We start from the raw sequence: 16302 nt of genomic DNA, 5'->3' as shown, positions 1-16302 counted from the left end.
AACTGCAGGACTAATTATCCTCTCTCCACCCAATTCGTTTTTGGTGGCTGTTGTCTTAACTAATAAATTTGTTTCTTTTTTTTGACGAATTAGGATGATAATTATAGTGATATCCTGGGTCACCGTAGAAGATCTTTTCCTTTGAAAGCTAATATTTAAAGCAGTTTTCTGCAGAAGCAGAGTTCCCTGGTTGCATCATCACTCCACCCCACTCTCTCTTTCATTTAAGTAAAGGGGAAACAACCAGCAATTGTTCATGCAAAGACGCTGTGTGGAGCTTGATAATACGCCTGCAGGAAGGACAGACAAGAAAGGACTAAAAATGGGTAAGAATGCAATTACGCAATATTCCCGTTCGATACACTTTTTAAACCTATATTGCAACTATACCAAATTTGTGTTTTACTGAGACAGATATGAAGCCCCATGAAAAGAACCGGGTGAATCGGCTCTTTTGCTGTAATTCAGTTTTGTGCATCATGCATCTTTTGATTCCTCCACCCCTTTGGTTGAGATTCGTTATCTTGACCTCTTCTGAATGGGAGATTTAATCAAGATTAAGCAGCGTGACCACTGGAGATGAAAGTTTAGACTTTATCCCAACGGAAACAGGGATCTTCTCTCCCTGTTGCTGTTAATCTGGAAAACCCTTTTCAAGCCCTAAGATAAAATGACAAACAAAAATATTGTGTATATGTTTTCTGTGGCTTTAGAAACATGCTTAGTGCTTGCCAGTCGGCGGTGGTTAAAAAGCTGTGGTCATACAGGGTACAGGATGCTGTTAATATAGTTTCTGCAGCTGTATCAATGCAAAAATTATTTGCTTAAATGCAAAACTGGCTGCTAGCAGTTTTGAGCTCAGAACTACAATAAAATATTGTTTATGAGTTAGAGCCTTTCCTGTTTCATACTGGCTAGTGTTTTGTGGTCTTACAGTGCATGTGAATTGTGCAACAAGGTTTTGCTGACAGACTTTTTTCTTTTAACAGCCCTATTTTCAGCAGTGAAAAAAAAAACAAAGTTAAAAGTTAACAAGCTGAGTACTCTCATTTATTCTTGTTTATGTTAAAATTATTTACAATATACATAATGTATTTTAAATGTAATACAGAGCATAGGAAAGGCTGCCGCCTGGTGTAAGAATGAGAAACTCCTGTTAAAAACATTTAATTTGAGCCTCATAATTTTGATGATTAAAATTTGACGATTATTTTATTTTTAGCATTATTTACAATGACTAAAACAGTGTAAAATTCTAACTGAACTATAATAAAATTGCAACAATAATAAACAATGTACTTTGTAGACACGCATCCGTTTTATGCAGAAATGAAAATCATCACTAATATTTTTTTTCCAGGAAACTGTTAAGCATGGAAGCCTTTGTGTTCCACAGAAGAAAAAAAAATGAAATGAAAAAAAGGAATTGCATCATTACATTAAATTACATTATATTTCACCGTTATGACTTTTTTCAGGGAAAAAGTAAGAACTACGAGATGTTAACAGGGGAAAAGGTCCGAAAAAAGATTTGTTAGATTGCAAATTTGTTTTTTTTTTTATTAGGATTCAGAAAAAAAAATGACAAAATGTACAGTAAAATGTAATGTTTATTTAATGTTAATTCTGCCATAAACCATTGTCTTTTTGTTTTTTTTGTGCAGCTAACAACAGTGTGGCGCAGATTACCAACTCGACGCAGACAGACTTATCAGGCATTGAAATCTTCAATATTTTCATATACTTTGTCGTTTTTGCTGTGGGTATTGTTGGAAATGGGCTCGTCATATATGTGACCGGCTACAAAATGAAGACGACCGTCAACTCCATCTGGTTTCTCAACCTGGCGATCGCAGACTTCATCTTCATCTTAATCATCATCTTCTACATTGTTCGTGCCATTAAGAAGGTTTGGCTCTTTGGTGACTTCATGTGCAAGTTTGTCTCCTTCGTGGCGGTGCTAAACATGTTTGCCAGCATCTTTTTGCTCACGGCTATCAGTCTGGACCGATGCCTGTCCACCTGGGTGATAGTTTGGGCTCAAAACAAACGAACTCTGGTCAAAGCCAGGATCATCTGTTCACTCACGTGGGTTTTATCCATGGGTTGCAGCATCCCGTTTGTTTTGTACCGCTCGGTAGTGAAAAATCAATGCTCCATTAAATCCAACAACAACGTCTTACAGTCTCTGATCATTTACAGGTTTTTAGTGGGCTTTCTCATCCCCTTCCTGATCATCGCATCTTCGTACATTGCTATCGGAGTGCGAGCCAAACGTCTCAAAAGAGGAAAGAAGCTCAAGCCTTTCCGGGTTATCATATCTGTGATCCTGGCCTTTTTCATATGCTGGTTTCCTTTTCACTTTCAACAGCTGTCTCATATAGTTGCGCGTATAAATGGGTGGACCAACGCTGCAAGCGAGTTCAAAAAAATTGGACCGTTCGTTAACTGCGTGGCTCATCTAAACAGCTGTCTGAACCCCATTCTCTATGTGTTCATGTGCGAGGAGTTTAAGAAGAAGCTCAAACAGTCTCTGCTGCTGGTGCTGGAGACGGCTTTCGCTGAGGAACACCTGCCTTTCCGAACATCTCGTCCTTCCACATGTTCGCGTCTCTCAGAATCGCAAAATTTCAAGCAGAATAACGAAACAATCGTCTCGTCAGGCGGCTGCAGCCAGGACAACAATACATGCTGTTAGAAAATCAGCCTCAGAGATATTCGTTCCTTAAGTTAGATTGAAACGATCAGATAAATCACTCAACATCATTGCCTTGATGCCTGCCTGAGGTTCAGTGCCAATTTGTGTTAAAGATTTTTAAACGCCATCAAACTAAAAACAGCCACTTTTCATTGTTGACTTTCACGCGCCCCTATTTTTCATTGGCTGGACAAAATGATAACCCCGCCTCAAACTCACACCATTGGTTGAATAAATTGTTGCTGCTTAGTTGTATTGAAAGCAATTTGCATTGTTTATGCTTTTTGTGGAAAACATACAAATGATTTGTCTTTGTTTATCAAAGTGTATTTTGTAGAAAACTTTTATTATTTTCAATACTTTATGTTGACTTGTTCGTATAGCGTTTTAACCCCATTGTAATTCTGTCAATTTAATGCTAGTATCTATTTTGCGATGATAATCTGTTTTAAACATTCTGCCTGTAGTCTTCCTCAGTTTTTTATAAATACAGTTTTTATGCTATTTCTGTCTCACTTATTACTAGGCATTAAATAGTCGCGTTATTCTTTTTTTTATTAATGTACATTTAACATCACTGCGCTATAATAATAAAAATAATAATAATAAAAATACAGAAACACACTAACACACAAAACACATGATGATCTATCTATCTATCTATAACCACATGATCACATTTCAGTGACTGTATGAACTCAGAAACCTGGACTTCGGTTCGTTGTGCACATTTAGCAGCCCAGAGTCATAAGCACTATGCTATTAACAAGTATGACATGTGTTTATGTTATAATATCAACAATGCATTGAGCAGCTGGCAGTACTGAAATACACTTCCTCTTACGGTGAGGAGCTACTGAAGGAGGTGTTCCAGAAAGCAAGGTTCATTTATCAAGATATGCTTGTGAATGTGTCCGGGAGTAAGTTCATTCAACATAGAGTTTGTTCCTGGTTAGTTAGTCTCTATGGAAACCGTCGCTAAGAAAAAGCGAGCCATGCTGTTTTTTCTTTTCTACTTCTTCTGTTCAAAATACTTGCCGCATATTGCCAACTGGTGGTGGTGTAATTATTTTTTTTCGTTTAATCTTAAATCCAGAAAAATAAGAATTATATTGTTTGCTTATAATATATGACTATTGTAATAAATATAATAACCATATCAGAATTATTCTAACCCTCAAACATAACCTACTCAGCGCAGGTTATCTTCAGAGAGCAAGTTGCTATGGCTACTTGCATATACTGAAATTTACCTCCATTTTTGAAACTGAAAGTTGAGATCATCTGCTTGCTTACTTAAATAAACCCGAGTATGTCACAAAACCTGCTTCCTGGAAAAGCCCCCATGTGTTGAAAGCAATGAGTAGAAAAAAAAGAAACATTACAAAGGATGCCGTCTATTTACAAAAGTGAGCGAACAAACCAGCTTTCTAACCAGTACCAATTTTTATAGGTACACTTGCACAAAGTCAGGGATTTTGTAGGAATATAGTCAGGTGTATGATCGACCAGTTATACCAAACAGGTACTAATAATCATCAATGTCACATGTAGGTTGAAACACAGTCATGAACTGAAACAGAAACAGTTGTGCAGGAGGCTTAAAATTGGGTGAGGAACAGCCGAACTTTGATACCAAGGTGAGGTTGTGAAAGACAGTTTCATGTCATGGAAAGATTGAGCACAGCAACAAGACACAAGGTAGTTATACTGCATCAACAAGGTCTCTCTCAGACAAAGATTTCAAAGCAGACTGGGGTTTCAAGATGTGCTGTTCAAGCTCTTTTGAAGAAGCACTAAGAGACAGCCAACATTGAGGATTGTAGATGCAGTGGTCGCCAAGGAAACTTAGTGCAGCAGAAAAAAACGCAAATGCTTATTAACCTTAAAATTGGGAGATGTCCAGCAGTGCCATCAGCTCAGAACTGGCAGAAACCAGTGGGACCCAGATACACCCATCTACTGTCCGGAGAAGCCTGGCTACATCCACAGAAGATCTGTGGTTAGTTCTCCAAGCTTTTTGGAACAACCTACCAACCGAGTTCCTTCAAAAACTGTGTAGAAGTCTACCTAGAAGAACTGCTGTTTTGAAGGCAAAATCTGATATTGATTTTTCTTTTGTTCTCTCACTTTGCATTTTGTAAATTGACAAAAATAAACAATAATTATTTATATTTCTGAAATAATTCTTTGTTTACAGCATTTTTTCACACCTGCCTAAAACTTTTGGACAATAATATATATATATATATATATATATATATATATATATATATATATATATATATATATATATATATATATATTTAAACTGATGATTACATTTTTATTTATACCTATGACCCAAAACTTCATCAGATTTTCTAGAATAACTATGACTTATGACACTTACGGCAACTTATGCAATTCATTTCTACATATCCTGTTAATGTGATAAGTCATCCTCTCTCGCCCTTAAAAATATATTTTTCTAAGAAATAGAAACTAGATGAACTTGCAATACAAGCTAGAAGACCGGTAAGCTTTCAATTTTGAGCATGTTTAACATTTCTTGCAATACCTTCTTCTATATATCTAAGTATATATGTACACATACATGTTTGTGTCTGTCACAGACTACTTTTTTCTTAGCTTCTTTTTTTCATAAACTTCTAGCTTGTTCTGATAAGTTTTCCTTTGTTCTCGTTTCCTACCAATTATTAGCTGCTTATTTAATTATCGCAGGTGTTTTGTTATGAGCAATTCAAATTGGTGACTTTATGTGCATGTCGTGCAGCCTGCTGAATATGTACGCCAGCACTTTCCTGCTGACGGTGATCAGTCTGGACCACTGCCTGTCCACTTGGGTGGTGGTGTGGGCCTGGGGCAAACGAACCGTCCTGAAAGCGAAGATAATTTGCCTGTTTATTTGGTTAGCTGCAGTCGACTGCAGTCTGTCTTTAGTCATCTTTCGGAAACGGATTCCAGTTCTCCACTAAAAACTCTGTGCATGTCTGGCTTTACGGATCTGGTAGTGTTCTGTTTTGGCTTCATATGTGGCAATCAGAGTACGAGCACCTCAGGAGAGACAATAAACTAAAACCCTTCTGTATTATCTTAGCAGTAATCCTGGCCTTCTTCTTTATGTTTGCAAGTTCCTCGAAATGCGGATGTATGAACTGTTACAGAGATATCAGACAATCTGACCAGCTTCCAGAGTGTTTTCGACCAGATAGGGCTCTTCATAGTCAGTCATACCTACTTGAACATCTGCCTGAATCCCTTCTTGTACGTGTTCATGTGTGAAGAAAAAGCTCAAGCAATCTTTGGTGAAGGTGTTCGAAAGCGCATTCTCAGAGGAACACCTGGCTTTTTTTGGAAATTGAACATATGGCTAAACAGAATTTGGTTACTTTTAATAGGATGCATCACAATTAACTGATGTAGTATGATCTGGATGTAAGTTTTAAGAGGGCTACATATCCACTTAGACAGCCATCAGTGTCAGCCCAGATCCAGCCCGCATAGATTTCACACAAGCCAGATGTGGGTAAGATCTGGGCCAACGCTATGTTGCTGTCTGAGCAGCAATTTATTTTTTGAAACGTGTTTTAAATGGCAGTTTTTACGTGTTTTAATAGCTACAATAATAGCTCTTACTGTCAAGGTTTCTGTTAATTTGGACTTTGTTTACCTTTTCCACCGTTACCGCATTGGGCTGATTGTATTATTCTGTTCAGGTGTGCCTAGTTAATTATCCTTGTTTGGTCTGAGTACTTAAGTTCCTGGGCGCTCACTTTGAGTTCATTTGATCTTACGTCTATGCGCCTTAAAACGGTGTGTTTGGCTTTTTCCTTGTTGGCTTAAAGACGTATGATACCTCTCGTCAGGGGTCAAAAAAAACAAATTCTTTCTGTAAACCTTAAAATGAAGTTTTGAATGTTGAAAAAGAAATCTTAAAATGAAATTTTGTAAAATAACAGCTGAGATGCAGCAAAACAAATAACAAAAAAATGAAAAATCACTGTGTGAAAAAATGGCCTGACAAAAAAGCAACTACTTGTCTCACATTATACGCAAAAAAGTAAACATGAGAAAATATAAAACCATTGCATGCTGCGATTGATTGTGATGGTCAAAATATATGTGATAAAAATGTTACAAAACCATTGGTTTAATGGTTTAAACCACTGGTTTAATATCTTCTTTAAAATGTGCATCATGGGACGTTAAAGACCAAAAAATTGGTTTCTCAACCATAATGCATTTTATGAATGGTTAGACGTGTAAAAAAAAATCATCTCAAAATGATTCTGACCAGCATCATTACAATTAGCACCATTAGAACAATGCAAAAGCTCGTTTTGTTATGATGATCTCTTGTTATGAACTATGAACCATTCTGAATAAAACCACACACACACACACACACACACATATATATATATATATATATATATATATATATATATATATATATATATATATATATATATATATATATATATATATATATATATATATATATATATATATATATATATATATATATATATATATATATATATATATATATATATTTATATATATCTGCATTTGATAAATTGGATTTTTAGGCTTTCACAGTAAATGCTTCCTCTGGGGTACATCCTTACCAAACGTGGGATTTCATTTCATTTCTATGTTGACGACAGCCAACTCTACCTGCCCTTGAAGAAAATGATAAAAGAGGCTTAGGATCGTTAAACGTATTTGTCTTTGAACAAGCATGTGATTGCTGTTATGCCAGGAGAAACGCAGAAGCCAGAAAAAAGAGTGAGAGATAGAAGAGAGAGAGCTAGAGAAAAGAGAGAAGCATCAAAGCTCTGGGAAGGAGGCCAGGACACTGCTGAGTCTGACACTTCCTCAACCGACGTACTCTTCGCAGTCAGCGCTGTTTTGTTGCCCTGTCACGTAAAATGCAACGCTATGAAGGTGGAATCTCATTCTCGTTTTTGATCGATTTATTGTTTTCTCCTGACCCACTCTTGCTTGCTCGCCTTTCTGTTGCACATGTTTCTTTTCTTGCATTATTCCCAACAAAAACAACCATGCACCATAAGAGGTGCTCCACCCGACCCCCTCCTCCCGTTGCACCGAGGTGTAACTGCTGCTGTCTCTGGCGCCAGACACCGGGGACTTGACAAGCGTTACGCTCTGATCTGATGCCATGAGAGTTGCAATTCTGCTTTTTATTTATTTTAACCGAATCTTGACGCACCAGTAGACACACTTTTCAACAAATAGCACGTAGAGGTTTGATTCTTGGCTGTTTGTGTCCTGATTTGATCTAAGCTTGGTTAATTTTTTCTATCTAAATGTGGACAAAATGCAGGTCATTGTGTTTGGGTCTTCAGGAACCCTCAATTATGGTTGGGGTGATATGGATTCCCGCAGAAAACTGTCTGCGAAAACATTTGGGTGTTACTTTGATTGCTGAAGTTCGGTAACAGATAAATTCTCTATTTAAATCCAGTTTCTTACAAATTAAGATTATCAAAAGCAATTATTATCATTGTTATTATTATTATTTTAGGGTTTGAGAAAGATTTGTTTCATAATGGCTTGTTTATTACAATTCCCTTTATATGGGAATAAGTCAAGCAAATATAAAATTTGATCAAATCTCGTCTTTATTATGCTCTCTGCATTGGTTGCCGGTCCGTTACAGTCGAGTCGAGTTTAAAATTGCATTATTTATTTCTAAGGCTCAAAATGAAACGGCTCCTGAATGTTTTTATTGTGCTTTATAAATAAACGTTTGATTGATTGATGTTCAGTGATGTGATATGTTGAAATTAGATGATATGGTGCTATATGTATGATATTAGATGATATGAGCACATGATATGTTAAAAAATGTGAAAATAGATTGTTGGGTGCCGCTACTGAACGATCAGAATGTAGTAAAACAGCTAAGAAGTTAAATCATTTCACAAGTAAAATCAATCTTTTCAAAAAGTACGCGTCATTTGATAAGTAGCAAGTGCTCAAGTGATGAAGCATGATGGTGCAATCACATCAAGTTATTATACGACATTTTGCACTTATCAGTACATCAGCCAATAACGAGGTATGGAGGTGGCACAGAACCACAAACATCAGTAAGAATCGACCTGCAACATTTCTTGAAGAAAATCGTGAAGAATCGTGAAGAATGTTTTGGGTGTCGGCCAATTCTAAATTGCTGTATCTCAAGAACAGGTTATAAGTATAAAATGTTCAGCACAATGGCCTGATGGGCACAGCGCATTAGCATATCATTTCAAAAATAATTTTTGAAAAAATGTTCAGCACCATGCCCTGATGGTACTCAAAAACATCAATACCTATTTTACCTATTGACTTCTTGTCCGCCATTTTGATTCATGTTGAAAACCTACTTTTCTAACTCCTCCTAGAACGTTACTCTGATTTTCACCAAATTCGACTCAGATCATCTTCAGACCAACCTGGCAGAACGTTATGGATTTTGTATAAATACACGGAATGGTTTTCATTTAACGCATCAACAAATTTGCTGGAAACATGCCAAACTGCATCTGAGGGCTGTACCTATGCATAAGTTTGACATATTTGCACCAAACTTTGTATTTTCCATTGTCACCTCACACTGGCCAGGCCACATCAATTTGGTAACAGCACCACCTATTGGTCAAGACTATTACGCTATTCATTAACCTTTAGCTATGAAATTTCCAAAAATGCTAATAATTTTAATTGCATTAGCCTATTTTAATGAAACTCAAATTGGTCTCAAAATATTCAATGGGTTATTCTGACAATATACATACCAATTTTCTAGTAGGAAATCTGAACTTCCTGTTCGCCATTTTATTGGTGTTAAAAACCTACTTTTCCAAACTCCTTCTCAACTGTTAGTACAATTAACACCAAAACCGTGACAGACCATCTTCAGACCGTGCTGACAAAAGGTTGTTAATTTTGTATTGATAGACAACATTTTTGTATATTGCTGCTACACATTATAGGCAAAGGTGCCAAAATGAGTCTGAGGCTATATCTCTGCAAAGCTTTGACACAACGACACAAACTTTGTGGGTTTTCAGCCATTTCTATTACAATTATCCTAAAATGTCTTCAATTACTCATTGTTGCATTTATTGCTTCGTGCCATGCTTAGCTCCTCATTTTGTCACTGGAAGCGTCTGGTCCCGTAATTGCTGCTTGCAGCTATATTTATATTGGTGGCTGGTTATAAAATAAAGGCAGCAGTCAACATCATTTCTCCAATCCTACAAATCCATCCCTTATTTGGAAGACACCACATCAGTGACCCAGTTTGCAGGGTTTTTCACTTGGTGTTGAGGCTAAACATGTTTGCAAGCATATTTTTTGGTAGTTATCAGTCTGGACTGATGTGTGTGCACATGGGTGATTGTGTGGGTTAAAAATAAAAAGAACGAAAGCCAGGATCTTCTGTATGCTAGCGTGGATTTCATACCTTGGTGGCACTCTTCCTTTTTGACTTAACCAAATTTGAGCATTCTGAAATTTTGAAGTTTGAATTCATAGTGAGCTACCTCATCCCCTTCATAGTCATTGTATCTTCATATATAGATATTGCACTACAAGTCAAACAGCTTAAAAGGTCACTGCTGCAATCCTGAACTTTTTTTGTATGCTGACTCCCATTGCATGCTTGTCACATGGCAATTGCAAATGAGAATTTGGATTTTTATCTAGTACAGCGATTGCTGAATGTCAGATTTTTATAAACAGCTGTCTTAACCCTCTATATGTTCATGTGTGAGGAATAATGGGGTCTGGACAAAGGGCACCAGCTTCTGCAGAAGAGAAGATGGCCATATGCAAAAACACATTACACACGCAAATAGGTAGATGCTAAACAAATACTGAGTGTTGAAAGTTGAAAAAAGGGCACCTCAAAATTACACCTCAAACTCATTTTTAGTACTGTAATGTTTATTTGAAGTTCTTGTATTTAAAGGGAAAAATAAAGACAATACAAAATCATTTATTTCAACTCTCAATTTAAAAGTTTTGGTTTAACCACTTGAGTCTCCTTGAAGGCTCCATTCCTGGACATCTTTGTTTCACTGCCTTCGCATATTTTCTCCGATGCACTTGTGATGTATGAGAACTAACGTTCATACATTTCCTTAAGGATTTTTATGCTCTCGCTGTATCTCAGCTGGTTCTTACTGGAAGCCTCCTTCCACCTATAACACATGTAAAAAACGCTAAACAACATATACTCATTTCATCTGTAAACATCCCTCTGCCTCTGTTAATGTAGTAGAAATGATAGAATGATGAGTATACTTCTGTCTGATTTTCTTCCAGCGTTTGATGTGATTGAAGATAAGAGGTGAGGTGCCTGCTGCAGCATCTACAGACTGAAAAATAAAAAAACATCCACATGAAGAACACCATTTAGCAACATTAGTATTGCAAACTCAATTTCAAGGATGACGACCAATTCAGTTTGCAAACAGCTTCTTATCCATTCTTATCAACATCTAGTAAAGAGTTAAGCAGAGGTCTTTAATAGAAACTTTATCTTCTGTCATTTAGCGGTTTGCTTAAAACGCAGATCTCTAAGGAAAGATTCATGCTTCCTGTAGACTGTGTGTCAAGCTCACCTGGCTCTCTGTAGCTTTCTCTACAGGTGGAATTCTGAGATTGACGGGGTCACCAGCTGAACCTACTGGACAGGAAACAGGTGGAGGAAGCCTGTACACGTTCTGTGCTTTGCCATTCAACATGTCAGTCATCTGAAAGAATAAGAATCACAGAGTGGTTTCCCCCAATTTAATGATAGTTTTGGCATTAATTACTCATTATAGAATTGTTTTTTTAACAAGTGAAGCCAAGGACACTTCCCAGTGGTGAAAGGAGCAAATTCAAAAGAAAAACATGAATTCAGGGGAATGGGAATACAAAAAAAAAGTTACTGGATAGTTATATAATTTTATACTACATGCTTTTGATTCAAGGTCAAACTATGACTAGATAAAAATGCCTTAAATGAGCGTTTAAACAAAGTTGTTATGGTTTTACTTTACTTTTTGTTCTTTTAGTTAACTTTAATAACCATGGTCTATAATGCAACAAGCACTGGAATAAACATTAATATTAACAAATATGTGAGGGTGCTTGACATGCCTACATTTACATCAGGGGTCCCACATTTGACTTTATAATTAATTCGATCCAATAAGAATTAATTTAGACTTATTTTATAGATTATATATCTATGTTTTTAAATGACTAATCCAGGTTTGGGAATAAAACATTTCTGGCATTTCTAAGACTGTGGGAACTCTGTTGTGTTACAAGAAAAGGCAGAATTATATAAACAGCTGTTAACCCATCAACAAAAACAGTCATATTTCCACAATATTGTTTAGACAACTGTAAACATTTTAAACAAACAATTTTGGTGCATATAATGCATGTGCATTAATAAAACAGAACCGTGGCCCTACTTAAAGTACCCTTTAAGTGGCCCTACTTATGCTTCCAGTAATGTACTTTAAGTAGCAAATGGCAATATAAGAGACACTTGCATTTAAAGGAATAGTTCGCCCAAAAATGTTAAATCTGTCATCATTTACCTCTTTTTTAAAAATTTTGTTAACTGGGCTGTTTTTGGTCACCATCAACTCTTATAGTATTTTCTTTTATACTATGGAATTCAACTGTGGCCCAAAACAGCCTGGTTATAAACTTTTTTAATAAATAAAATATCTTCCTTTGTGTTCGGCAGAACAGAAGAAATGCATACGGATTTGGAACTACTCAAGGGTGAGTAAATGGTGACAAAATTCTCATTTTTGTGGAAATTATTGCTTTAACCTGGAGAAAAAAACATCAACATTAGATTTCAAGTACAGTTATATAGACTGCAAAACAACTGTGTGATTCTAGAGTCATTCAATGGTTCGATGGGGATGAGTATTTAACATAATGGCAAAGCGAATGCTGAGTTTGACCTCATCCTCCCCAGAGCTGTGAGGGGGCTGGGTGCTGTTCTCTCTCTCAGACGGGTTGTTTTTCATCCATGCCCGACAAATGGGATAGAGCGGCGTGGTGGTGCTGAACTGAGCCAAGTCCACACTGCGGTCAAATAACTTGATAATATAAGCATCTGATGGAAAAGACAAGACATGGAGCATGTAAGAAAACAGGAAATGCTTCTTACGAGATCAAGATTTAACTTATCTTATAGAATGTTGTTCTTACTTTGTTTGTGCTGGTTGGTTTCTGCCAGACCATCATCCATCTCTTTACGCTTCTTCCTTCTGTGTTGAGGGAATCGCGAAGATGGTCTGCGAAAAGCAAAAAGGATCTTTTTAAAGCAAACTCCACCAAACCAGTCAGGAATGAATATTGACTTTTCTGGTAATATTACTGTTATAAATAATTACAAAGCACTCTTTGAATCTTGCAGGCCGGGTAGTAAGGCTGGTTGATATATTTAATATTTATGAGATATTTTTCAGATTAGGAGACATTTTGCATTACATCCCTTGCTCACCAAAGGATGCTCTGCAGTAAATGGGTGCCATCAGAACACATCATAATAATTCACACGACTCCAGTCCATTAGCTAATGTTATGTGAAGTGAAAAGCTGTGTATTTATAATAAACAAATCCATCATTAATATTTAACTATAAAGTGTCACTTCTGGACAAAATATGAGTCAATAGTCCATTATAGAGGATCCACTGGTGAGAAAGTGGCAAATTTATCAGAAATTTCTCAAAATTTGTTCGGATGAAGAGACAAACACGTATTGGGTGGCCTGGGGACGAGTCATTTTTCAGCAACTGTTTATTTGTGGGTAAACTAGTCCTTTCAAATAAAGGTCAGAAAAGACTCAGCTTGCCTTTTCCCTGCAGAAGAAGGCGACAAATCCCTGTACAAGAGAAAGAAAGAAATTATATTGCATTACATATGACTCAAATGAATCTTAACAATTGTATATCTTAAACACTTTTCTGCTAAACGAAAACAATGTATGTGCATACTTGTTTAAAGAGTCTGTCACCATTTTCCCAGAATCCTCTTCATTCTGCTCTCTGCAGGAAAAGGAAGAAAGAGCATTAAAAAAGTAATACAAATGCCAATTTTGTCCAGAGAGCTGCTATCTAGTTATGTATTGCCAGTATTCCCTTTCCTGAAATGTTACAATTCTGGATATTTGGAAAGGTTTAAACAAATTAAATCATTACTGTTGATGATTACTGATTTGATTTTCTTTATAATTATAGCAGAAAACAACCTCAGACCAACGAGAAAGCTGTGGATCAATATTGCATATTTCTCTGAGCTCAGTGGAAACTAAATCTCTGGAGTGCCATAAATGGTATTTATGTTCAGATTTTTCCTAGAACTCCCTAATGTCCTAAATATTTGGTTCTCCACGTCTGAGGAAGATCCAAAAAAACACCAGACTAAAAATACTTTAGGCATGCAGGTGGTAGACAGTGGTTACAGGTTGAAAATACATTAATTTATTACAGTAGACATAATTTTTACATTTAACTGTAAAGTCAATTTGGATTTACTTCTATAGTATAGTTTCAAAGCGGAGTTACAAAAATTCATGGATGTTCATTTTTATAATATCTCCATTTCTTAAAGTTATTTAGCAGAGTACAGCTAAGCGATAATTAACATTTTGTGACAATAAAAATACAAGTGTACAGCTTGTATGCGAGTAAAGTCAGCTTTATGATAATACAGGTTACATTTCACAACAATATATCGATGTGAATCGCTGTATCACTAATGATTGTGTATCATACATTAACTTTGTTCTCACAGACTGTTTTACATCTCGCAGCACTTTCATTTGAAATTTTCACAGTATGAAATTACATTAAGACAATCTTCTAAAGTGGACCCATTACTAATAATCTTTAATTACACGAGGTCCATTTGTAGCCTTGCGGTTACAGTCTAAAGCTTTCACAGCTCAAGGCGATTAATGCACTAACCTCTCACTGTCACTCCTCTCAACCAGACCCTGCAATACCGCATCAAGGCGGTTTCGAGCCCCAGCGTCTGCAAAACAACATTTGTTTAATCACACAGACACTCCGCATGCAAAACCAGAAATGGAAAAAGAAGCTGTTTTCTCACCTGTTTTCTCAGTCTTGATTTTACAGTGAAGCATTGTACCTCCTGGTCTGTTTCCTGTAATTTTATTTCAGATGAGGATTAAGTGATGTGTTAATTACTATATAACTGGTACAAAAACACACAAATGTTACACACAATTAAGTCAATTACATATTATATATGGGTTCGTGTGCACGCTTACATTTAGCGGACACTTTATTTAAAGTGATTTACAAATGAGGAAAATGAAAGCAATCAAAATCAAAGTAGCAATGATATGCAACTGCTATAACAAGTCGAGTCAAAGCAAGTTTTTTCCCCATTTATACAATAAATGAAAAGAAAACAGACAGAATAGAAGAAGAATTGAGCAAGCTAGTGTCAGAGGCCTTATAACTGTATGATAAATGAAAATAAACAAATATATATAATACAAAAACAACAGAGGAGCTTTTTTTTTCTTTTTCTTTTTTAAGAATATAATTAGAGGGTTAAATATAGATGGAGATGAAGATGGAAGTATTGGGATTGAGTTAGGCAGTTCATTCCACCAGAAGGGAACATTTATTGCAAAAGTCTATATTATTTTGTTGGGATTGCACAATAATGTGCTGTTCACTTGCAAAACGCAAGCTTCTAGGGGGGTACTGAAGTAATTAATCTAGGTAAAGGGCTGCAGAGCCAGTCGTGGTTTTGTAGCGAAACAATGATGCATTGAATTTTACGCAAGCGTCTCTTTTGTAGCCAGTGGAAACTGACAAACAAAAGCTGCGTTCTTGATTAACACACACATAGACACACTGAAAATCCTGGAAAAGTTGGTACTCCTAGATGGTCGTTGTCATATTTTTGTGGAACCTCTTAAAATAATGCAAAAAGTCTGAAATTCAATCACAACGCAAAACAGAAAGGAGTGTAAAAAACGTAAATACAACGACATTATTATGGTGCTAATCAGCTACAATGACATAAACAGCTGACGTTAGCTAGCTAGGAAACCACTTAAATTTTTGAATAACGGTATTTAAACTCTTCGTCGGCTTCATAAATCCCTTATAAATACCGTAATACTTTAAATAACATCCTTTGGGAAAGTTAAAACACTTAATAAATATAAAACAACACGCTATTCGCCTTCCTACCCTTAGCTGAAAGATTGCCGACGATCGACTTCTGTCACAATCCGACATTCCTCTTCCGCGCGCAATGAGATTCCCGGCTCGTCATTGGCTGCAGCAAATGATAGCGCAGCGCTCTTATTGGTTCAATTTGCTGTCGATCACAAAATACGAAACTCTATTGGCTGGTTAACTGTCTTCGACAACAATGTAAACAACAATTCTCGGACTACATATCCCAGGATACAACACAAGCACACATTTCGAAAAGTAAGCCGAGATCGTTTTTGAGGAACATCAAATTATACAACATATTAGTAATGAGCTTGTGGTTGTATTCGAAATCTACTTT

The 16302-nt window shown here is 36.3% G+C and overlaps 2 protein-coding genes across 3 annotated transcripts; one reads left to right on the top strand and one right to left on the bottom strand.

The window, feature by feature from the left end:
- The first annotated feature begins 3 nt into the window (after positions 1-3).
- On the top strand, positions 4-3068 carry LOC122358791 (C3a anaphylatoxin chemotactic receptor-like). Of its 2 annotated transcripts, XM_043258681.1 has the most exons (3): positions 4-326; positions 1665-2088; positions 2203-3068. In XM_043258681.1, the coding sequence occupies exons 1-3, from the start codon at positions 257-259 to the stop codon at positions 2696-2698; spliced, it is 990 nt and encodes a 329-aa protein (XP_043114616.1). In that variant the 5' UTR covers positions 4-256; the 3' UTR covers positions 2699-3068. The 2 variants fall into 2 exon arrangements, with proteins under 2 accessions (XP_043114616.1, XP_043114615.1); XM_043258680.1 differs by having other exon boundaries at positions 1665-3068.
- A 7574-nt stretch (positions 3069-10642) lies between these two features.
- On the bottom strand, positions 10643-16104 carry LOC122358794 (protein lin-37 homolog). Its single transcript, XM_043258683.1, has 10 exons — positions 15975-16104; positions 14854-14907; positions 14709-14775; positions 13737-13787; positions 13595-13624; positions 12947-13032; positions 12697-12851; positions 11344-11475; positions 11024-11097; positions 10643-10920 (listed from the first exon to the last, which is right to left on the bottom strand). The coding sequence occupies exons 2-10, from the start codon at positions 14885-14887 to the stop codon at positions 10842-10844; spliced, it is 708 nt and encodes a 235-aa protein (XP_043114618.1). The 5' UTR covers positions 14888-14907; positions 15975-16104; the 3' UTR covers positions 10643-10841.
- Positions 16105-16302: the final 198 nt, after the last annotated feature.

Source organism: Puntigrus tetrazona, chromosome 15 (genome assembly GCF_018831695.1).
Source record: "Puntigrus tetrazona isolate hp1 chromosome 15, ASM1883169v1, whole genome shotgun sequence".
Classification (NCBI taxonomy): domain Eukaryota; kingdom Metazoa; phylum Chordata; class Actinopteri; order Cypriniformes; family Cyprinidae; genus Puntigrus; species Puntigrus tetrazona.
The sequence above is the reverse complement of the archived record's forward strand: the minus strand, read 5'-3'. Positions and strand labels throughout refer to the sequence as shown.